Source organism: Populus nigra, chromosome 9 (assembly GCF_951802175.1).
Source record: "Populus nigra chromosome 9, ddPopNigr1.1, whole genome shotgun sequence".
NCBI classification, from domain to species: domain Eukaryota; kingdom Viridiplantae; phylum Streptophyta; class Magnoliopsida; order Malpighiales; family Salicaceae; genus Populus; species Populus nigra.
In genome coordinates, this window is record NC_084860.1 from 5,873,957 (window position 1) to 5,898,012 (window position 24,056).

Genomic DNA, 24,056 nt, shown 5'->3' on the forward strand with positions numbered 1-24,056 from the left:
TTCTTTTGCGTGGCTGGGGAGAATTGTTTATACATAGGCATAGGTTAACAAATAAAGAAAATATGTATAAAGGTTTTGTTCATGGAGCATAATCCTACTTGTTTTAGCTTAGCCTAAACAAGTAGAATTTCTAGCCATTTAAGCAAGGTCTAAAACAACTAAATTTTTTTTTAAGTTATTATCGATAAATTTGACTTCTTCTTTTTCATTGTGTAGACGTAAGCTTTTGGTAAGAAATAGGTATAAAAAAATATTCTAAATTCTCAATTATACTTCCATCTTTTTTATTCATCTATTGATAAGATGGGAATTGGTGCCTTTTTATTTATTTATAGGTAGGTAGTTTTGCAAAAACATTGTTTTGGCTGGAGTTAGAAGTCTGGCATTAGTAGGGATGGAGCATAGAATGGAGACTTGGTTTGGGTTAGTCTTGGTAAATCTATAAAGGTGAAAATTAAGGAAATAAATGAATCTTTTTTACTAGGTCCAAGGAATTGAAGTCATAGGTTCCTTTATTGGATTCACATTTCCTGTAATTAGACAAGTGAGAGTCTTGGCTTGGAACCCTATTTTCAAGAAATTTTCAAGGTACTCTAAAATGCTCATTTAGAATCTTATTGTTGGATAGTATGAGTAGCATATCCAAAGTCAAAAGGAGTGTAAATAGGTTTTTAATGTGCTTACACTTATAGGGACAATGACTGTTATTTTATAGAATTAATGGGGGGAAGAGGGAAGAGTGTAGAAGAAAAAGTCAAGAAAAATAAGAGTAAGAGACTTTAAATGGTGAAGTTGAGAGACTGATGGAGTAGGCGAAAGAATAGAGAGATCATTAAAGCAATTAGTCTCATGGAGGTCTTATGATTGTTAAAGTTGCAAGTGATTTCACAAGCTTCCACATTGCTCCTTGCCATCGAAGTGTATTAGACAATCATTTGAGTTATTTTGGGTTAAATTAGGGTTGATACACTTAGATATTTTTCTCAAGGTGATGTAAGTAGTCTTAAGGTAATGTTTGGTAAGTGTCTCAAGTTAGAAATAACATAAACATGTTTGATAAAAAAGATAAAAACAAAAACATAAGATAAATTTTCTATGAAAATTTTAGAGTTTATTTATATATTTTCAAAACAGTAAGTATAAAAGAACATGTTTCTTCTGTCTTCATTATCTTTATCTTTTTAGTCATAAGACAATAACCAACACACTTACTTCATAAAACAGGTTGGCATATAAAGAGTCATATTTATTTATTTTTCTTTTTTAACCCTTATTGTTTATTTTCTTTCATTAAATAACAAATAAGATCTTATGTTATATTAGTTTTTCATTTATGTTTTTTTTATTTATTTTTTCCCCCTTTATTCTTCACGAAAAATTGTATTTGAAATCAATATGTGACACATGTTATTGAAAAAGTGACCACCTTAAATAAATGAGTAAAGGGATTAGATAAAAAAGGATAGCAAAACTCTAATTGTTTAGGAAAAGGATATAGTTTGGTTAATAATTTCTGAAAGGATTTAGAATAAACTGGATTCTTGACCCGTGTTACACTGAGGGTCAGATTATTCTTTTAAACATATAAAAAAAAAACTATAAAGACATTGCGAACATGTTTTATAGCAAAACAATTCTATCATAAACTCAAAACATGATGTATAAATGGATGATATATCTTTAAAATATTAAGATAGTGACATACTAAATGACATATTATAAAAAGATATCTTATCAATATTCTGAAAAGATCTCTATAAACTTACTTGATAGCAAAGTAAAAACTAAATGAAATTTAATAAATAATAATATCAAAAATACATTTTAATTCATTTAAGAATTAAAAAAAGGAGACCAATTAACAAAATATTGGAGGGAGAAACTAAAAGAAAAACGTTTATTTAAAAAAAAAACAAAAAACAATCCAAGTCAACCTAGGTTAAACTGTTACACACGCGGCCTAGGACATGAGAACAATATAACCCCATTAAAAAAAAATATGAAGCTCAATTCTTAGCCAACTCAATGTTGAAAGACAACATTGAAAAAAAATTAATTCACAAATCAATCTAATATTGAATGACGAATCAAAAAAAAAAATCAATTTAAAACAAAAAAAAACTTTACTCAACTCAAGTTAACTAATTAAATTTGCGAACTAGGTCATGAGACTAGAATAATCCTATAGAAAGGAAAGTAAAAATAAATTACAAAGCACAATTCTAAACCAGTCTAGTATTGAAGGATGAAATTGAAAAAAAAAATTTAAAGAAAAGACAAAAAAAAATTGATTGAATTTGACCCGAGACATAAGATCAAGATTACTTGTAGAAGGAAAAATGAAAAGAAAGAAAAATAAAGGTCAATTCCCAACAAACTCAAAGTTAAATAATAAAATTAAAAAAAATCAATTAAAAAAATATCTAAAACAAAAATAAATAGCAATAAAAAAATAAAAATTAATTTGACATAAAAATAAAATGATATAACGCCTTTTAATTTTGGATAGATTAGCATGAAATCAAAATGATATGACACCTTGCAATTTTAGATAGAGTAGTGTGAAATCTAAAGAGACAAGAGAAACATGGAAGGAGAAAAATAGAAAAGGCCATCAAAACCTTACCGTCACCCGTTCATCGAGTCGTTTCCAACACCACCAAAGATGGTGGTTGTGTTCTAGCACTGAATGAAGTCACATGCATCACCAGAGCATGATGCCTTCCCTCACACGCTGGCATATAAGTTGTATGCACCAACCAAATTGTTCTTGTCCGTCTCTTCCAAAAATCCATATTTTTTTTAGTTTCAAATTTGATCTCTTAAATCTTGATTGTTCCAGATCAATATTATTTTATTTTATTTTTTAAAACCAAGATTTAATCGAGAGCCATAATTTTTTCTTGATATTACAAGATTTTTATATCTAGACAACCAAATAAATTATTAAGTTAAATCTCAAATAAAAACAACATAAAAAAATCAAATTAAAAAAAAAAACAAGTGACAAAAAAATAAGACTTTAACTTTTCTCCTACCCATGCAATTTAATCCTTCATACTAACAAGAAAAGAGCGTTGGATATTTTTTAATGTTCAAATTCAGAACCCAAAGCATTCATTATTTTAAATCAATAAAAGTTCATTTAACTTCGACAAAAACAAGTATCAACTAAGCAACAAAACTATTTCTCAACACCACGGGATCATCCAAGTCTAATCTCAAATAAATCCAAGATGAAAGGAACAAATTGAAAAAAAGAAAAAGGAGAACGAAACTGTTGTGGAACATTAGCAGAAAACTTGGTGAACAAAACTTTTGGCGCACCTCTTAGTTTTTTTCTTAATAACTGATAAAACAGAAAAACGATGTGATTTTCACTCCTTTATGTAATCTCATAACTATGGAAATTAACAGAATAGTGACAGTCGAATGGAAGAAGAACATCATACAGTTAATAGAAATTCTACGGAAACAACTTTGGCGTAAAAGAATGCATGCGATGACATAAACAAACACAATCTGCCAGCCGCAAAGGAAATTGACATTTCAAGACTGCAGACTGAGATGAAACGAGAAACAAACGAAGGCCAATGTAGCAGGAGCAAGAACTCTATGCCAATCAACCATTTGCAATCTTCTTCAAGTTGTAATGTGGACAGCTATAGCACGGGGCTATGTCTGTGAAATCAATAGCCTTTGTTTTTCATTTGACCTTAAAAAATCAACATTCTTCTAGTCCAATTCGTTTCCAGTCTCTTGTGACTCGTGATTCGGTGGGAAATTTTTCCTAATCACTTTTAACACCCAAAGAGAGTGAATAACTTGTGGGCTACAACTTCGGCTTTATTATATTATCATACAGCTAAGAGAACCTCCTATGTGGGGCTCTATTAATGCAATAAACAATCCAAATCATAGAGGATGAACAGAAAGGCCAAATTTTCAAAATTAAATGGAAACTGGCAGGATCAAACATGCGCCGAATTAACGAAAGTGGGAAAAAAAATAATTCTTGGGTTCATGATACAACATTAGAATCGACCACTTTTCCCCCTCTACAGAATGGAAATAATTCATCCACAAGGCTAAATTCAGAGTAAATAAAAAATAGAAATCACTGCTCTTTTCTCCATCCAATGATCAAAGCAGCGAAGAATAACCCCCCCAAATAATGATTCCACCCTCTCCTTTTCATTTTTTTCGCCTTTACAGCTACTCTTCTTCATGCTCAAGTGTATAACCAATTAAACAATCGAAATGATTTCTAGTAATCAGCATTTCTCTACTCTAAATTCTAAACAAACAACATTACGTTCTAATTAACCACACCTTTTGAGAAGAATAAGGAATACTATTAGGAAAACTATGGATGATAGCGCAATTGCCACACCAAGAACAACCTTATTAGGTCCATGGTGACCCTCTTTCTTGCTGCTGGAATCATCACTTTCATCATCATAATCTGATGAATCACTCCCACTATCATCTCCTGATGGATCATCCTTTGCAGGAGGTGGTGACAATGGCAATCCATGCTTATCACAAGGAGCAATTCCAAGCTTCAATTTTGAAGACAAAATCGTATGATTGTAACACAAATTGCTATTTCCACCAACCTTGAACACAGCCAATCTCTTCATAAAAGTAAGATTGAAAGGCAAAACACCATGAAACTCATTGTTCCCAAGATTCAAGTACCTCAAATTCTTCATTTCTGCAAAAAACTTTGGTATTGTCCCATTCAACTGATTTGAACTCAGATCAACATGAGCTAAATCAGGTATTGCTGATATTGAATCCGGGATCGCCCCAGATAAGGAATTGGACCCTAAAGATACATTCTTTAGTGAAATCAAGTCACCAAAATTACTGGGGATTCCCCCAGTAAGTGCATTAGAGGAAAGATTGAGACTTTCAAGATTTTCAAGAAGTGTAATGGAACTGGGTATCCTTCCTTTAAGCCCATTACCTGAAAAATCAATGTGGGTAAGATTGAAAAGCAGATGTTTTGGTATGTAGCCAGTGACATTAGCATTGGAGATAGTAACAGACCTAAGCTTATGCATATTACCAAGGACCACATAAAGACCACTAGTATTGACTGGCACATTACTTACAGTGAGATCAGTGAGATTGACAAAGTGAGAGAGCCCAACACCAGTGAGGTGTTTAAGAGAGTGGATGCAAGTGAAAGAACGGAGAGAGAGAGCAAGATCTAGAGGGAATCTAATAGGAGTAACAGGACAATTGGTGAAAGAGAGAGATTGTAGAGTAGAGAGGGATTTGAGGGCAGTGTAAGAGAGAGAGAGGTCAGAGGAGCAGTTGGAGAGGTGAAGTGAGACTAGGTGGCGGAATGGGGAAGAAGAATCACAAATGGTGGCGTTGTGAGGAGAGGGTTGCGAGCAAGGGTCTTTAGCTGTTGGGATGTCTAAAGATTGGAGGGCTCTAAGTTGTTTGGGGTCCAAAGTGGAGTGAATGGAAGGAGAGGGAGTTTTGGTGGTGGGTGGAGTAGGGGAGGCCGTAGGGGAGGGAGAGGGTGGTAGAGTGGCATTGGCGGTGACAGTGGCAGCTTTAGCTGTGGTGGTGAGGAGGAGCAGGAGGAGGAGAGGAAGGAAGAGGGGTGGCTTTGGTGGTGGTGAGGTGAGAGAGAGAGAGAGAGACATTGTGGGGAGAGAGAGAGAGAGAGGGGGGGAAGTGAACCTCGGAGAGAGTGAGCTATGTAAGAAAGCGTGTACAGATAGTTGTTTGGAAGTGAAACGTGAGAGCTTGGGAAGTGAGGGACAGTTGGGATTTTACCTTCTTTGATCGCCCTGGATTTGTCACTTATTTGCAGAAATGCAATCAAAATCCATCTGTCTGAGCATGCTTTTTCATGGGCTCTTAGGCTGTGATTATGGCTGTGAAACAGTTATTTTCATATTTTTTTTCAGAATTTATATATAAATCTTCACGAAGGGAGACTAAGAGGAACTTTATTTTTGTATTTTAAAAATTAAAAAAAAAATTTTAAAAAAAACTCCCAACAATCTCTAGATACATGTCGCTAATACAGTAGGAAAAACAAAAGCAAGAACATGTCCGTGGTAATAAATTAAGATTAAATACTAATATTAGATTTGAGCCTTTAATAAAAAAGGAAGGTCATTTGGGTAACTAACCACTAAAGGGCACAGCCACCAGTTCCTTTCTTTTCCCATTAATATAATATAATATAATATAATAATTTCTCTTTCCTTGTTGATTTTCTTCCTGTAAACTCCAAATTTCTTTATTATCTTTTTTTAAGGAAACTTTCATTCATGTGCCGTTCAGGTAGATTTCCATTTGAAAATTATCGAGACTTATCTATTTGATACGTGTCGTGCGTTGGATTTTTTTAATATATGTTTTTTTATATAAACAAATTCTAAATATAAATTGAAAAGCTTGTACATCTATTTAACTAAATAAATTAAAAATTATTTGTATAAATAAATAAATAAAATTATTAATGATAACTAAAAACAAGATTGAAAAAAAAAATACAAATCAAGATATGTGATCTCACAACACGAGTTATTTACCCGGTTGTATTTAATAAATTTTTTTTAAAATAAATTTTTTTATATTAAATCAAATCATAATAGAAAGAGACACACATAAAATTAATTCAATAAAAGAAAAATATAGAAGTGGGAAAAAAAAAACTAATGACTAAGAGAACTAAATATGGAAAAATCGTGAAAGCCTATCCCTAACAAATCAAATGTTGAAAAATGAAATCGAAAAAAAATCAATTATATAAGAAGATCTAAAATAAAATGATAATTAAAAGAATGATGATGAAAATTAAAATAGATTAGAGGGACACTACAAACTTCTTATTAGATGTTAAAATTAAAAAAAAAATAACTTTAATAAAAGGAAACAAAAATCAAAAGAATGAAGATCAAACTGGAAAAAATAATACACCATAAACTTAGATTAAATGATGAAATTAAAAATCATAAAACCTTTATAAAATGACAAAGAAAAAAAATAGAAATCAAAAGAATAAAGACTAAATTGAAAAAAAAACAATATATGACAAATTGAAATTAAAGGTCTAAATTGAAATAAATAAAACTCTTACAAAAAAACCAAGAAAAAAAATTAAAAATTAAAATAATAAAAACTAAAGTTAAAATATCAACAACAAATAAGATTAACCTATAATTTTTGGGAGATGACAAATAAAAAAAAAATTATTGATGACAAACTAACAAACCATCTTAAACACGCACCGAATTAGAAGAAAGAAAATGCAACAATGCTTCCAATAACACTATGGAATAATAATTTTGACCATAAAAAAAATGTCACATGACCACTCGAAGAACATGAGCATCACCTACACACTAGTGCAGCACACACCAAAAACATTTTGAATTTAGAATTAATTAACTTTTTGATTTTCCAGGGATATCAATGGTCAGCTTAGTCAAGAAAATGGGACCCATAATTATTCAGACCAAGGTATGAATATGGATAAACAATTTCTATTTAATTTAATTATAGGAAAAACATGGATCAACCCGTTCACCACGCCTTAAAGAGTGATAAAGATTAAAAAAGTAATATAATGAGAGAGTAATTATAATTATAATTATAATTATAAAATATAGGCCACGTAAATCATTAAAACAATTCATAGCAATCCATAAATTTTTTTTTCAATTATAATTTTCTATGCCTAAATTAATGAATAACTTCTTAATTTTTCTTAGAAGTTAAAAAATTCAACAAAAAAAAATCAAAAGTAAAACAATGATAAATTTCATGAACACATGGTCCACCTACTCTTCTTTTTATGTTCCTTTAGTTTTTATAATTTTAATTTTGATCTAAAAAATTATTTTCTTAACATTTCAACAAATCATTGAGGCTAAAAAAAAAATCATTTGAAAAAGATAGAAAAAAAAAAACATCATTTAATCACCACAATCCAAAACAAATAAGGGGAGATCTTGGTATCAACAGATTATTTTAATTTTAATTTTGATCTAAAAAATTATTTTCTTAACATTTCAACAAATCATTGAGGCTAAAAAAAAATCGTTTAAAAAAGATAGAAAAAAAAAAACATCATCTAATCACCATAATCCAAAACAAATAAGGGGGGATCTTGGTATCAACAGATTCCATTTAACGAGGGGATCCTATTAAGGTGTTTATAGGCCTTTATTTTTCCAGAGAAAATAGATCAAGGTTGAGATAAGTTTTTTTTCTTGATTTGATTTTTTTTTGGGGCTATTTTTTGAGTTTTCTAAGTTAAATAATTGATTTTTTAAAAAAGTTTTAAGGATGTTTATTATGTGTTTTTAAGAGAAAATAAGTTGAAAAATATATTTTTAAGCAATAAAAACCACTTTTATAATGACTAGATTCTAAACAGGCACAAGATGTTGCTTTTGTTTTTTTAAAGATGGGGAGAATGACATCATCACCTCTTAATAAAAAAAAAATATAAACAAAGGCCCATACATTCAGGCTTGCCCAAGTTCATGTACCTCACTTTTTTGTAAAGGTCCATGTCCATACACACAAGGCCATCTAGGGCCACGCTCCATGTTTTTTTAAAAAAATTATTTTTTAATTTAATCATTTAATAAAATGTTTTTATTTATTATTTTATTATTTTTTTTAATTATATCTTTTAATATTTAGTTAATTTTGAATTGGACTTTGTAATTTATCTTTGTTTGTGTAAGTTTATATGATTTCAAATTATCATCCTGATATTTGGTTGGTGCTCAATATTGTGAGTGTATGTTTTTATTATCATATAATTAAATAAAAATATTTTTAAAATAATAAAGTCAGTGAAGTTCATAGCCTAAATTGCAAATTAACTTAGTTAATTAATAATTAAGCTTCATAATTTATTTCGATTTATTTTCTATGAAATTCTCACGTTTTCAATCAAATATCTTGATATTGAGTTGGTGCTCGATTATGCTAACGTCTATCTTTGTTATTACATAATTAAGTAGTGTATATATTAAATCTAATAGAGTTCATGATAAAGGTCACATGTTTGACGGGCTAAGCCTCAAAGCCTAGATTAATTGAATACATCGCGATTTCAATTTCTTTTTAAATGTCATCTTGATTTTTTTAAATTAAACTACATTATTACCAGTTATCCGAGTTATTTTTTAACTCATATAGTTTAATATATTTTATCAAAACAACTATTACATGATTTAATTTTAAAAAATTAAATAAAAAATCAGGTTGAGTATATTTAGTTTAATAATAACACTAAAAAGTTCTAAGCAGTGTAGACATTTCCTTTTATGTTTATTATTATTATTATTTAGCTTCAATCACAAGCGTAATGCGGGCCGGTTAAACATGACCAATTTTAAAAAAAAGTAGTCCCTAAATTCAATAGCTCTGCCTGCACTAATGGTTTCCAGCTCTTGCTTCCTTCTCTCCTTTTGTGTTTACTTCTTTTGGGCCCATCCATATTGCTTTCTATTCCTGGAAAATCTTGATTTATACATAAAACTTCTTTCCTAAACATTGCGAGTTTTTTCTTGACAGAAGCTTTGTAGATTATATTGTACGAAGAAATTCTGCAATGTCATTATTGCAATTAATGCATTGCAGAATTGAAGGTAGCGGCTTTACAATAATAAAATTCATTTCATATAAATAAAATTCATATAGTTTCTCTACCTAATTGAAAAACATCTCTTTTTATATCTAAAATTATGCTCAGTTAATCTTGAGAGATATAGGTTAACTAATCAGATCATTAGTTTGCTCCCCAGAAATCACTAGTTCGAGTTTCATAAACCTCAGGGCTACTAAAAGTTTACATAGTTGTTAACTTTAGGATTCGTAGAATTATTGAAATACATACAGACTGACCCAAACACCTATATTAATCTAAACTATGTGAAATTGCTGCATTCCATTGTCAAAACTCCAATACAAATATCTTACAAGAAAATCATATATAAAAATGTGATGTTATTACAGCAAACAAAAACTGGATTTTGAAATTTTTGGAGCTAACTACATGATTAGTTTCAAAGCTTTCATCATCATATACATCACATAAATATTGTACTTTGATAGCAAGCATCTGCTTTTCCACCCTCATTATACTAGTTGGTGAGCAAAAGGAAGTTCCTTGGGATTTTGGTTTCCTGGCTCCTAAGTTTCCCAGCATTTTATTGCCGCAAAGGAAAAGAAAAAGGGTATCAGAAGAATATCTTTTCATTGCAAGCAGAACATAATCCTCAACTCATGTGAAGCCTAAAGTAATGCTACAATATTTTAGTACTCTAGAAAAGGGTTGGACCAAAAAATAATTCAACTCATGGTTTAACAGTGTTTTAATTTAAAGATAATATTTGATGTTGTAATAGTGATTATTTTTTTAAAAAAATTTTAAAAAATATATTAAAATAATATTTTTTATTTTTAAAATTTTATTTTTTATATCAATAATTCATATTGATACAAAAACTCCTCTCTGTTTTTTTTTTTTTTTTCAAGAACACAAGCAGGCATGTGACATCCCTCATTTCTCACCGATCCTCGATAAAAAAATAATTTCTCTCAAATTTCAATAGACTTGCCGACCCAGAGAGCATCATTGTCGACAACAGGACCACATCATCAAACGACAAGATTTCAGGATAAATGGTCCTGTGGATGAGTCTTGACTTGTGGACCTAGGTGTTGGCTGCACAACACTTTCAAGAATGGTTCCTTGGTCCTTGTCAGATACAACGAGGCTGTGAGATGTAACCAACAGTTTCAAGGTATAAAATCAATGCAGAGGTGATGGCACATCAAACATGAGAAATGAACAATATTATGTCTATTCATCTTTTCTGCTTTTCTCAATACAAGAAAAGTCAATCATCACCTATATATCTTTACATAATATTGCTCACAGAAATGCTTAGACCTTAAACTCAGCAAATAGAGCAATACAAGCTGCTCAAAACTTCATAGAGAATCATCTCGCAGTTCATGCAACTCAACTACTAACTGCTATATTTACTTTCTTATGAGAAAGTAGAATCTGGATCGAATCCAATTTCCGAAGTTTTAGCCCCAGAATACTGGGAAACTTGTTAGTGGTAGCTCAGCAATCTATAGAAATGCAGGTTTCACCAGCCAAGGTGTTGTCAACTTTGTTAACGAATGGATTAATCTTGACCCAGACAAGAGAGAAGACAGAGGCCAACAGCACTGACCACAGAACAACAATGGTTGGTGTTCGGTTTTGGCGACCCATCAGACCTTTAAGGAATGGATAGAGATGAAGAATCACCCAGAAGGCAAAGAACACCTTGCCAAAGAGAGGTCCCCATGCTTCATATCCTTTGTTGAGTGCATCAGAGAATCCCGCAACAACACCAACAATGTTGATAATGAGAAGTGTTGTTGGAGGAATCAGAAGTGTTGTCCACTTGACCATATAGAGCTCGCCAAATTCTGTATCATCGGCTGCTTTTGCTGTGACAGTAAAGTTCGTATCAATGCCAGCCAACAATTTCAAGAATCCCTGGAAGACGGCAAAGAGATGGGCTGAAACACCTCCGATCACCCAGAACTGTTCATTACGCCACAAATCTTCAATGCTGACACCACTCCATCTTAGCTCAAGCACTGCAGTTACAATGATAGAGATAAAGAGGCCAAGAAACAGCATGCTTGCCAGGTTTGAGAGCTGGATCAATGACAAGGTATGATACAAAGTCAATCCCTTTATCGACATTATAACTGGAACCAAAACCGGAAATGATGAATTTGGAAAATTCTGATTTCTAATATTAAATAGAAAAATGTTGACTAGCCTAGTAATACAGAGTTCAATTGCTTTAGAAGCACTGTCTACCTAGCAAAACTTGTTAAATTTTTCCTCATAATAATTGATGAGTAAAAGCCATGAAGTTGCAATCATTTTTCATGTTAGGATGTGAAAAGGAAGACAATAGAAGTTACCGTTGGTATGATGAATTTTCCAGTGAGCAGACAAACTGCAGGAATTGTGCAGTAAGCAATGAGAGGGAGGGATGTAAATGGATAAACAATGGTGTTTATATATGCAAGCCTTTGGAGCCATTTAAGACGGCCTCCTCCATACCCGTACCAGAGGGGACAATGTCTACTAAAGAAAATTTCCACAGATCCAAGAGCCCATCGGAGAACCTGGTGCAGTCTATCAGACAGATTGATGGGTGCAGATCCTTTGAATGCTGGCCTTACGGGCATGCAGTATATTGATCTCCATCCTCGGCAGTGCATCTTGAATCCACTTAAGATATCCTCAGTGACCGACCCATATATCCAACCAATCTGAGAGGACACAAAAAAAGGTTTAATATTGACAATCTAAATATCAAATAGGTTCAAACTGATCAATTTTTATTTCAACAGAGCATAATTCATACTTAAATGCTAACGAAATAGAAAAGGTCAAAGAAAGTTCCAACTAAGCAACCGAGAATGTATGGTTTAAATGACAAACTAGAGTAGAAAATGTCATGAAAGCCCACATTGGCTCTGGCTTGCTAGTGAAGTAACAAAAGATAATTCAGAAATGATGAGAGTGGAATCTGATTAACCATACTAGGTATTCGATGAAGAGAATATAAATTCTGTTAAAAGAAATTGTCTTTTCTTGTTAAAAAATAGCTCTGAAGGTTTGGAGTAAGGGATGGAAGCTTAACCTCTTTTCCCCATTCAGTCTTCTCTTCAAAGCCACAGCCGATGACATGAATAGCTTCCTTGATGAGTGTTGATGAATTGGCAGACTCAGGTACTCCTCCATTCTCCATTAGTGTAGACTCAATGAAGACAGAAGATAAGCCAAAAGTTTTCTCAAAGCTCAACTGGGAGATCAGCATTGACCTCTCATACTCATCATAATCTGCAAGAGAAAAAACCCCAACATAACTCGGCGATTCAAAATTCTGTTAGCCAGTCATCTAACCCAACTATCTTACAAAATTTAAACTTACTATCAATCTCTGTAAGATTGAATATGGCAGCATTGAGATCCTCTCGTTTTGCATCTTTGTAAACCTCAGCTGGATCCTGAGCGGGCTTCTTCTTTGTGGGGCAGCAACATGAGAAGCAGGATGAAGACTCCTTGCCCTTGCGTAAGCGGGGCATAGAAGGAGGCCCATATCCGTAAAGTGCTTGCCTATTGAAAACACAACCAGTTCCCACATACATTGGTCCTTGAATGCCATCCAATCCTTTCATGTTAACCTGAAAATAGAATGGAAAGGATTGTCAAAATTCAAAAAGCTCTTATTTATCCATAAACTACAGAAGCAAAGATCTTATGGCAATGTTATATTATTTCTACAGTCAGTAAATTATTGCCTAATTTTTCACTTTTCTACACTGAGAAAAATATGTAATACACATCTGTATGTTGATAGGAATTGGGAGTGCAAAAGAAAAATGATCAAGAGGATTTGATGAGCCATACATCTAGCTGAACTTCATTATAGATTAAATTCGGATGAGTTTGAACATCATTAATTCTGTCATTTAGAAAGTAGAAATAATTTCGGAACTTGCATATTTGCATGGCCTGAAAAGACCAACTTCCCATCAATTAACCAAGCTATTTAAAAACTTCCTTAATAAAAAATTAAAATGAAATGAAATAAAATGTTTCTGTTACTCTCGCTTTATTTTCCTCTCGAGCATTATAATCTAGATCTCCCTACCACTGTATGCTCGACACTAGAATTAAGATTATGAGAAGATTAAGTTAGATATAGTCTTACATCAAAGAAAACTATGTTACGATTGGCGTAGCGATCACTCCTATCTATGCCATCAAACCTCTGAGGGAACTGCACATAGCATACATCTCGACCTACTTGTGGATCCATCAGGATGCACATTGCCTCTCGAACAGCCTTGCTATTGTTTACATAGTGATCACAATCAAGATTGAGGATGTACGGAGCATTTGTGAGAACTGCAGACACTCTCACCTGTATAAAGCCATTCATGAAATTATTAGTCCAACATGAAGTTCTTATGATGATGCCAAGCCTTACCGATCTTAAATTATTTATACACACCAGAGCATTTTCAGCACCGGCTTTCTTGTGGTGTTGGTATCCAGGTCTCTTCTCCCTGGAAACATATACCAGTCGAGGTAGTTCATTTCCCTCTATGTCACGAGCTCCGGTGTTTCCAAGGAATACCTGTCAAGAAAATGGCCTCATATGATTATTGAATCTTCAGACAATATGGAGCGTTTTTTATGGAAAAATTCTACAGATGTGTCGAACAGACCCGAGTCTCAGGATCACATGAAAGATCAATATCTAGCTCAGAAAAGAAATTCAAAAATGATGCCAAAGGCTTTTTATTGAAAACCCAAGACCTTAATGTTCTTGAACATTCTGAAATTTTAAAGGTAATTCTAAAATATGCTTCAATTATTTCATAAATTCCAAACAAACCACTGTCCTCTTAGATTACTAAATGCTTCAGGAATTTTCTATGTTAATTTAAGCTTTACGCCACAGAGTTCTCATATCTTAGCTGTATCTCGAGATGAACTTTCAAAAATTAGGGTAGATCCTCTATCTCTGTGGATGGATGTTTCCAGAGAAGCTGGGGATATTAAAGATTTTGTGTTTATCTCGTTATCTTTTAAAGGTTAAATAGCTTTGTTGCACCACCGAGGAATGGAATTTCTACCAATTACTAGCATAAATCTTGCAAGATACAAGAACCAACGAAAATTTCAACCTGAATCATGCCAGGGTGATCACGTGTGTTATTTCCAGGCCAAGGTGTTCCGTCTTGCATAGTCCATCCCTCGTCAGGTGTTTTCTGTGCCTTTGCTACCAGGGCATTAACTCGGACTTTGTACTCTTCATAGTCCCTCTGAAAGAAAATAAAAGGAAATGATAAATGACTTTTAAGCAAAACCAAATACATCAGCTTTATCAGAAAGAACTAGTATTTAAGAGTGGTGTAATAAGAGCCCAGAACTTACTTTCATCGCTCTGCGTTCTTTCACGAAAGAAGGCTGAACCTTATCTTTCAAGTAATCAATTTTCTGTGAGAAGTAAAACTCTGGTGCTCTTGGTTCAATTGAGAATTTTTTGCAGAATGGAACCCACTTCCTTGCAAACTCAGCTGTTTCTACAAGAGATTCAAATGTAAGCATGGCAGCACCATCATCAGACACATAGCAGGAAATTTTATCCACGGGATAGTCCACCGCAAGGATGGAAAGGACTGTATTAGCAGTGATCAATGGAGGCTCTTTCAGTGGGTCAACAGTACTCACGAAAAAATCCACGGCAGCAAGCTGAGAAGGCTCACCCTCTCTTTCATACCTGGCATGGAATTGAGTAAGTCATACCATTTATACTTTGAAAATCAATTATTGCATAGATAGTTATGTGGTTCTGCGCATTGTATCAGGGCCATTTATATCTTCAGCAATTTTTATGTGCTATTCTTATATACACTACCTTCTCATTATTTTGTTTTTCACTTTGTTATTGAAAGACACAGCAAACTCATCCTACTAACCTTGACATGAGGAAATTAAAAAACAGTTGGCATAAAGGTAAAACCTAACAGTTTTATTTGATATAAAGACTTAGACAGAAGAGGGAAGGTTTGTATGCTTCATACAGCTAATGTTTGTAAGCCAGGTTTAGTGTTAAATCTTCCACTAGAAAAGGGAATGGTGAATTATGCAGATGATAGTGATTATAATGCAGCATAGTGAATATCCAGATCATAGTGAGTTTGCATCAAATCATAATCCTCAGTTTTAAAGGCTTCACTAACATTAAAAACTTTAAGTCCCAGACACTGTACCTTGCAGATAGCCTGTCGATAAATGCTTCTCTGTTGACAGGATTCCACTTGGGAAATTGATCCAACACCCAAGAAAATGCAAACCAGATCTCACATATGACAGAAGTAAGCCACAGGCCGAAGGCACTATCAACAGGATTTGTTATTCTGTAGTGGAAGAAAAGGCCTAGAATGATCAGTCGCATAATGATCACAGCTCTGTATGGTGTGAGTTTGTTGCGTGGAATTGGATAAACAATTGAAAGTGGCTCCGAAGCCTCAGCAGACCTGCAAATTGAAAAAGAACCTTCAAATGGAAGGACCTTCATCAAGGAAGAACTTTAATATTTATTCCTTAATGTCAACCTTCATCAAGGAAGAACTTTAAGGAATAACTGTTGGATCAAACAGTCAACCTCCAACAGTTTATAAAAGCTTCAAGTGACTTACAAGACGTTACAACATGATTAATTTGGAAATGCTAATCTTTATTCTTTTCAGTTTAAATACTTCAATCTTATTCTTCTTCTTATGCAGTGTTTCAAAATCATATATAAGCCTTACTGTTGTACTTACGGCTTCTCTTCCATCTGCTGTTCCGGCGGAACTTGAGCTGGTTCAGTTTCAGGCTTAGTATTAGACTTTTTCTTCTTGTTCTTTTTATCCTTCCAACTCTCCACCCGATTCTTCCAAATTGGATTCCCATATTCATCATTCATTTCTTCACAAAATCATAGAGAGAGAAGATTAGCAAAAAAAAATATTTAAGAAGAGAATTAAAACAATAAATATGATCTTCAGAAAAATCAAAGTCACTAACCACTATCCACTGTGGAAACGCTACTGATATGTCTAGCATGAATTCCTACATCCTGTACAAACCAAGGTTAATGGAAGAATGATGTCAGAATCCCAGCATTTGAAACATTATATGTAGGCAAGCTTATCGTTCCAGAAAAATAATGCTAGTTCTTCTTGAATTTATTTAGATCTAAAAATCATGAGCCCTCTTATGCATCATTAAATCATTAACATTTTAAAAAGCATAGTCATACCTGAGAATTGTTGAGGTGAGATGCCATTGTGGATTGATTGCCAGACCCCTTATTTTCTACATCGTCCAGCAAGTTCTCTGGAGATTGCAAGCATAAATTAGCATATAAAATTAAATAAAAAAGTTAGTAACATACTAATAAAAGGGTTTTCAACCATTTGAACCATACGTGATGAAAGTTTTCAACTGTTGAAAAACTTAATTACACCAGATAATATAAGAGAGAGAATCTTTCTGACACACATCGATTTACCAGAACAAAAATTGCAAAAGGGAACTTCAAGATAGGACAGTACCATCATATGGTGAGCCACATCGCAAGCAAACTTTCCGCCCCTCCTTGATCTCATACTCGAAACAAGACTTGCACATGTGATAGTTACACTCATGGCAAGCCACAAACAGGTCTCCATTTGCATCATGTCCCACCTGTTCACCACAGCTATGGCATAAAGGAGCCCCAGATTCCATCATTTTGCTGATTACCACTTCACCGGTTCTTTACACCCTCAATTCCTCAGTTCTTTCAAGAGGGCTTCCCTCTGCTTCTCAATCTTTTATTTTGGCCTGGTTTTTATATCAAAGACCCTAACCAGAGCTAGGGTGTCTTGGTTGTCTCTCAGAGGGTGGTGCTGACATTTTTTAATGCAGAAGAGAGGGTTGAGGTTGGTGGGGCATGGCGGTTGAGGAGTTGGTGTCATGTGTTTACAGAGAAAGAGAGAGATGAGAAGCAACGTCTAATTTTTGGGGTGAAAGAGAAAAGTTCTGAAATTTTTGCGGGAAGTTCAAGGAAGGTGTCTGTTAGGCAGAGCACATCTTTAACAAACTTACTTTCAATGCAAGTCCCCTCTCTTGAATATAAACACAAGATCCAGGGCTGGGCCGCCATGCAGACCGAAAACTGGCAGCATCCAAACAGTGTACTGGCGTCTCCCATCGGCATGCTTCAGATAATCATCATATCGATGTATCAGGGTAAGTCTCTCAAGGAAAAGAAAAAAATGAAAAATAAAGCACATCTCTTTTTATGTCGCTGAGACCAGATAGATATCTGGTTGGTCCATTAATGGTAGCAGATTAACCATTTATTCTTTGCGACTTCACGTCAGTGTTATCCCCAAGAACAGATGATGGGCATCCATTTTCGTAGATCTTAGATCCTTGCTTTTGATGAAGATGCAAATGACTAAAGAATCCATTTTCCTGTAAAATCTACACGGGAAATTGCAACACCAGATGCAAACAGAGCCATTCAACGAACCATAAAAAAGACATCAAAAAATTGATTTTTTTAAAAAAGGGCATTTCATGAAAGAATTGAGTGACTTGTTCTTTTTGGTGCCTGACTGAATTTATTCGATGAAAATTAAAATTGGACGATAGCAACAGAAGCATTGCTTATTCAGCCATCTTTGTGTTTTCTGGGGATGGGGGAAGTAAAGTTTGGTCATGAATATTAAACTCATAAATTCCTTTTGATACATACTCTTTCTAATTTGATAAATCTCAAGCCAATTCACATCATGCAAATTTTGCTCCCAGTCAAAGAAACCAGCAAAACTGTAAGGAGACTTGTTGCAGAAATTTAGTCAACGATATCCATTCAGTTCGATAATCATTCTGAGAAATATAACAGCGAAGAAATTCATATGAACCATAATAATTCCATTTTGTACAGCTGTTCATCAACCTGTGACTCAACTTATACAAGCTTAAAACTCTAAAAATCATGGGGTTTGCCGGTGTGCCTTACAAGGGGTGGCTGGTGTATCATGCACTTTTCCTCGGTCAAAATGATGAAACTGTAAAAGGCAGCCCTTGGATAACCAAGCAATTGACGCAACACTGAGACAAACAGGAAACAATCTTCTCCTGCAACAGAATTAAGGCATGCTCTCCAGGAGTCTTTGATGTTTTAGCTGTAAAACTAAGAAACAGAATAGACCTTTACTACTTTTGTTGTGTCACAAACAACAAGGTTTTCTGAGTCAGTTGGAGTGGTACAGAGCCAATTGACCTGCCAAAATGGAAAGTATGAGATGAAAAGATTCCAACACGAGTGATGCAAAAGAACAAGAAGCTGAAAACCAAGATATTGTGCAAAAAGACAATGAAAACTGACCTTTTTGCTCAAATTAATGTTAAGACGAAGAACATCACTGTTGCCACCAGTCTGCACTGCATCATCATATTTGGAGCAATCCCAGACTTTCACAGACTTGTCATTCCCACCTGATATTATCAACTTCCCCTTCTCCCCAAACAGTGAAAATGTGACACAGGATACAGCAGCAGCATGGCCGCCCACAGAGTAATCCAAATGTAACCTTTTTCTTGCATTTTCATCAAGAGTTCCTGTACCTGCAGCTCGAACACCATCTTTAGATGTTGATGAAGATCCTTTCCGTGCTTTTGCGGAAGTTTTTGATCTAATAACTGCAAGCTCTGATTCAATATTTATTACATCAACAATACCATCACCCCTAGCCACAACACATATTTTATCAGACTTATCCAACATATCAACATCTGGAACTGCTAATGCATGAACAAATGCAGGATTCAAACATTGTGCCCCATTGCTACCATTCTTTATGTCAGGCAAACCTGTATTCAAGAAAAGGTTCTACTGGTAAATCTTAAAGGTCAACAGAATAATACAAGCTTAAGGACCATATTTAGACTATACTTTCTATGAGATCATAAAAGCACCAAAACAAAATATCAGTGATGTCAAATGCTGGAGATGGTGAATCAGTTTATGGTATGTTGTTAGGATAACACACGAATAAATTGAAGGAGGGCTTACGATCTAAAAGTTAACTTTCCTACAGCCCATCAATCGAAGATAACAAATTTTATACCAGTAAAACCTGTTAAGACATACGAGATAAGAGATATACATACCAAAATCCACAATTTTGACTGGGCGCCCTTTGGAGAAATCCCACATGACAAGCTTTGAGTCAAGACCTCCAGTAATGACTGTCGAAATTCGTGTTAATGATAAATATAGTTTGAAAGTTGAAACATAGAAGCTCAATATAAAAGCTAGAATTACATCATTCTTCCCAAAATTCATACGGCAGTCAAATGCCAAATAAAAGTGAGAGCTAATGGTACTTTCTTTCACATTATAGCTAATTACACTTCCAACCGTCTAGACAATAATGAATACCAACTCTAAAAACCTTCAGAAAATTTAATGAATACTTCCCTTCAGGAACACAAGTCTCCGATGCCTATCAGCATCCATTCACTGACTGGTACTTCACTCAATAATATCACAAACCAAGTCAGCAGATAAGCAGCCCCTTTACATGTTTCTAGAGGCTTCAGATGGAAGGAAAAAGTATGGAAGTAACTGTTAGATTACCAACATATGAATGTACATCTAATTTTCTACTTGCTAAAGCACCTAATATCAGATCCCATCATCCATGCAGTCATCAACATTCACAAAAGTGCATGTGCATGTGCTGTGGGTGAGTGTCAGAGAGAGAGAAAGAGAGGTTTCAAAACAAAATAAACAATACCTTCCCAAGATCTCCATGGAATGAATTGTACACTGCTGCAAATCTATAATACAGTCAAGGCATGAGAAAAGGTTCAAGACTTAAATGGAAATTTGGAAAAGATTGGACACCTTCAGCCTTGACTGGTGACAAGCCTGCAACCATTACAAGAGAGACGACTTGCCACAAACTAATGGGAAAATTACTCAGATATCAATTAACAGAAAAATTAAATATTCAAAAGTAAATTCATGTCAAACAAATGCACACAGCTAAAATTTGTTGACAACCATGTATATTTCACACTTGAAAAGACACTCGAAGCTAATGAAAAGGTAAATTCCAAATAACAAGGATACACTTGAATGGCCGGATCTCAGAGTTTTATAAAGGCAATGCTGGCGAATGTCAATAATCTGCCAGAAATATATCATTATTAGCATTTAACCTTCAAAACTGCAGAGCAACAGGGAAAAAAAATCTTAAATGAGTGTGGGTAGAGGCAAGGAGAGAGATGGGGGCAGATTCTTGAAGCACTGCAAATAGATAGTTCAGCTAATTTAATTTAAGTAAATGCAAGAGGGTTGACTATCAAAAATTCTAAAAAGATGCATGGCACTCAATAATATAGGCCACAACAACTAGAATAAAAATAATTTTAGAAATAATAACAAAAATTTGAAATCATATAATCTTCAGTTCAATAACTAGTCAAAGGATGCCCAGAAACAGAAACCATCATGCTCTTTTTTTCTGTGAGCTACCTGTCACAAGATTATCTCTAAAAAGAGAAAAGAAAGCATCCACTATCAACCAAAGCAAGTACCATATCTCTCTTCAGTTCTTCAATGCATTTATTGATTCATCTACAAATTCTCATTGAAGGGAGAAAATCAAACAAGACATTTTGGCATAACCATAATAAATGGAACTAGAAAAATATTCCACTCCTTGCTCAGAAAAAGACACTCAATTGTAGCAGTAAGGCACATCAGTTGGCAAGATGGCGTGAACCAACTAATGTGAAGCTTTCCTCTCCATAAAGTTTGGCTTATTATTTAATAAAAAACCACCACGGAGGCTTATCCAGACATAATAGGTAAAAAAGAATGTGTTCCTGGACTCTGCATTTGTACTTGCTCTCTAGTCAAGACCATGAATATTCTTCTCCAACAACTACTACAATATTAATTACATGCCCTAGGAGACAGGATATAAGTTTATGAACATGCCAAGATCTGACTTAATCTCTAAGAAGTAAGAAAGAACAGTTACAAATGCATGTTCCATGAACAGAAAGTGTAACTGATGAATTAAGAAACATACAAGACCTTAACATCGCCACCATCATCTGTAGAAGCAAGAAAAGTTGCCTTAGAGTTGCATGAAATCTGCATTGATTAGATACAAGCTCATTGTTAAACAGCTTCACAGCCATCAATCGCAGAAAGATTTAATATATCTAGCAGGATATTAACAGCACAACACTAAATTCTCAGTCTTTTAAGGAACATGAAGATTCTCTAGCAAAACAATTAACATTGCATAATGAAGCATGAGCTTCAGTTCAAATATCAACTATTTTGCAGTAGCTTGAGATTATCCATTCTGGTTTCTACAACTATTTGTTTTGGAGAATGGGTAAATAGTACATGGAATAATTAACATTAACCTCATCATTTAAGGTACACTGACTTTTGTTTTTAAATGTTCTAGGTTACTAATGTTAGCAGAAGTCTCTATTTCTTTCCCACATAACAAAACAGATGATCATGGGTCCAAACTACAGAGAAATCAACAATGATGCTTTCGAGGTAACTCGATAAAGGTTGATAATTTTCGCATAAAATGTTAACTTCAGCACAGAACAAAAGGACTAGCTTCATCATCATTCCATGAAACAAAATGACGCATCAAATCATAAGATGATTAACTTTACAATAACAGTTCACCTGATTTATTTCCTCCTTGTTATAGGTATAACTCTTGAATGGCGTCCACGGACTAGCCTTTAAATACAAAAAAAATATATATATATATATTAATCTCCAAAACTCATCATCAACATAAAGAGGAAAAGAATTAACAATGAAGCTGCTTACCATATTATGCAAATCAAAACACTTTACTGCATTTCCACAGGAAACATACATGATATCTTCATTCCCTGACTCATCATCATACCACCATCATTCAATTTTCAACTTTATTTTTCACCAAAGATAACTCTACATAGCATTGGGAGCTTACCAGGCTTGAAAGACAAGGAAGAAATAGGTTCCTGTGCAACTTCAGCAATATGCTGCGCGTCTTTGCATCGCATATCAAACAAGCAGATGCAACCATCCTCCCCGGCGGTGGCGACGACACCAGAACGGTCACGTGAGGCGATGCAGCACGTGGCAGTGGCTTTGTGACCTCTCAATCTTCTTGGCTCTGTCATGAATCTCTCTCTCTATCTCTCTCTCCCTCTGTTACCTCTTCTTCTTCCCTTTTTGTCGCTAAGGGTCATTTATGTGCTGTGCTGTGCGGTGCTGCTTTGCTTTAGCTCCGCCTGGTTACAACTGAATCCGGGTCAGAAGATGTTTACCGAATAATTTACCAACAATGAACCGGGTTGTCGATCTGTCCTCAAAGTCAGACTTAAGGGCCGGAATTGTGGGCTTATTGTGAGACCCAGTCTGGCCCTATAAGGGATTCGGACTTGCGGCTTGTTTTCGCTTAATTGCGTACTTATATACCTTTTGGTCAAACTGTGGTCTATTATTATTATTATTATTATTATTATTATTATATCATTATTATCCAAATTAATTTATCTTTAATATAGGTGACCAGAAAATGATGCAGAGAAAACTGCAAATGACTTGTCGTTTATTAACAAAAAAAGCAGATGATATCATTTGAAAAAAAAAACAAACAGAGCATGGAACCAGGCTTCTAGAACTATTTGGATCCATAAATAGATGTAAATGACTTATCATTTATTTAAAAAAAAAAAAACAGATGATATCATTTAAAAAAAACAAAAACAGCCTCGGACCCAAGCTTTTAGAACTATTTGGATCCATAAATAGGCCCAATAATATCTCATCTCTTTTTATTAGTCTTTTATTTAAATTTTATTTAATACAATCTTTCTCATTTATTTATTTTACTTTATATTATTTTTTATTCATATTTTAATTAATACCTCTCTTATTTGTTTTTTGAATTTTTAAGTTAGAGTTTTTTAAATAGTATTGTGATTTGTCTTTAATTTTTCTCCTTTTATATTTTATATAAATAAATTGTATTTACATAAAGAATTTATAAAAATAAAATTATTTGTTCTTAGCAACCAAGATTAACCTCAAAGAAAAAATAAATATAAAAATGTATAAAATAAAAGGACAATCGGGGGTTAAATATTTATATATACATCTACCTTTTAATTTTATTAAAAAGACTGTCTTTCTATTTTAGTATTTACCCCTAAGAAAATATAAATAAAATAAATAATTGAGATTAAATATTTATATATATTTATCTTTTATTTTTATCAGAAAGATTATTTTTCTGTTTTAGTATTTAATTAGTATTAATATTTTTTTGATTTATTAATTTATTAATTTATTTTTATTTTATTTTATTAGATGTAA

The 24,056-nt window shown here is 33.6% G+C and overlaps 3 protein-coding genes and 1 long non-coding RNA gene across 4 annotated transcripts; 1 reads left to right on the forward strand and 3 right to left on the reverse strand.

Moving 5' to 3' along the window:
• Positions 1 to 3,987: 3,987 nt before the first annotated feature.
• Positions 3,988 to 5,870, reverse strand: LOC133702528 (receptor-like protein 51). Its single transcript, XM_062126825.1, has one exon. It carries the CDS (start codon positions 5,664 to 5,666, stop codon positions 4,323 to 4,325), a length of 1,344 nt encoding a protein of 447 aa, XP_061982809.1. The 5' UTR covers positions 5,667 to 5,870; the 3' UTR covers positions 3,988 to 4,322.
• Positions 5,871 to 10,839: 4,969 nt separating this feature from the next.
• LOC133703870 (cellulose synthase A catalytic subunit 8 [UDP-forming]-like) lies at positions 10,840 to 17,879 on the reverse strand. The gene is made up of 13 exons (XM_062128586.1): positions 17,197 to 17,879; positions 16,902 to 16,978; positions 16,667 to 16,718; positions 16,423 to 16,567; positions 15,868 to 16,134; positions 15,029 to 15,374; positions 14,779 to 14,916; positions 14,100 to 14,225; positions 13,797 to 14,009; positions 13,014 to 13,266; positions 12,723 to 12,922; positions 11,995 to 12,348; positions 10,840 to 11,719 (listed from the first exon to the last, which is right to left on the reverse strand). Exons 1-13 carry the CDS (start codon positions 17,372 to 17,374, stop codon positions 11,132 to 11,134), a joined length of 2,937 nt encoding a protein of 978 aa, XP_061984570.1. The 5' UTR covers positions 17,375 to 17,879; the 3' UTR covers positions 10,840 to 11,131.
• Positions 11,600 to 13,394, forward strand: LOC133703872 (uncharacterized). Its single transcript, XR_009843948.1, has 2 exons — positions 11,600 to 11,735; positions 11,966 to 13,394. It is a non-coding gene; the product is annotated as an uncharacterized LOC133703872 (long non-coding RNA).
• Positions 17,880 to 18,472: 593 nt separating the features above from the next.
• LOC133703871 (uncharacterized) lies at positions 18,473 to 23,037 on the reverse strand. Its single transcript, XM_062128587.1, has 9 exons — positions 22,666 to 23,037; positions 22,518 to 22,582; positions 22,368 to 22,424; positions 21,747 to 21,806; positions 20,775 to 20,831; positions 20,437 to 20,479; positions 19,808 to 19,885; positions 19,023 to 19,507; positions 18,473 to 18,917 (listed from the first exon to the last, which is right to left on the reverse strand). Exons 1-9 carry the CDS (start codon positions 22,856 to 22,858, stop codon positions 18,828 to 18,830), a joined length of 1,128 nt encoding a protein of 375 aa, XP_061984571.1. The 5' UTR covers positions 22,859 to 23,037; the 3' UTR covers positions 18,473 to 18,827.
• Between the last annotated feature and the right edge of the window lie 1,019 nt (positions 23,038 to 24,056).

Coding starts and splice junctions, on each gene's coding strand:
- LOC133702528 (XM_062126825.1), bottom strand. CDS start 5,666: ATGTCTCTCTCTCTCTCTCTCACCTCACCACCACCAAAGCCACCCCTC.
- LOC133703871 (XM_062128587.1), bottom strand. CDS start 22,858: ATGACAGAGCCAAGAAGATTGAGAGGTCACAAAGCCACTGCCACGTGC. Junction 20,832..21,746: donor ATGATGGTGGCGATGTTAAG/GTCTTGTATGTT, acceptor TATTTCTGGCAG/ATTATTGACATTCGCCAGCA. Junction 18,918..19,022: donor ACATTAATTTGAGCAAAAAG/GTCAGTTTTCAT, acceptor CCATTTTGGCAG/GTCAATTGGCTCTGTACCAC.
- LOC133703870 (XM_062128586.1), bottom strand. CDS start 17,374: ATGATGGAATCTGGGGCTCCTTTATGCCATAGCTGTGGTGAACAGGTG. Junction 16,719..16,901: donor CTCACCTCAACAATTCTCAG/GTATGACTATGC, acceptor TGGTTTGTACAG/GATGTAGGAATTCATGCTAG. Junction 15,375..15,867: donor ATCGACAGGCTATCTGCAAG/GTACAGTGTCTG, acceptor ATTCCATGCCAG/GTATGAAAGAGAGGGTGAGC.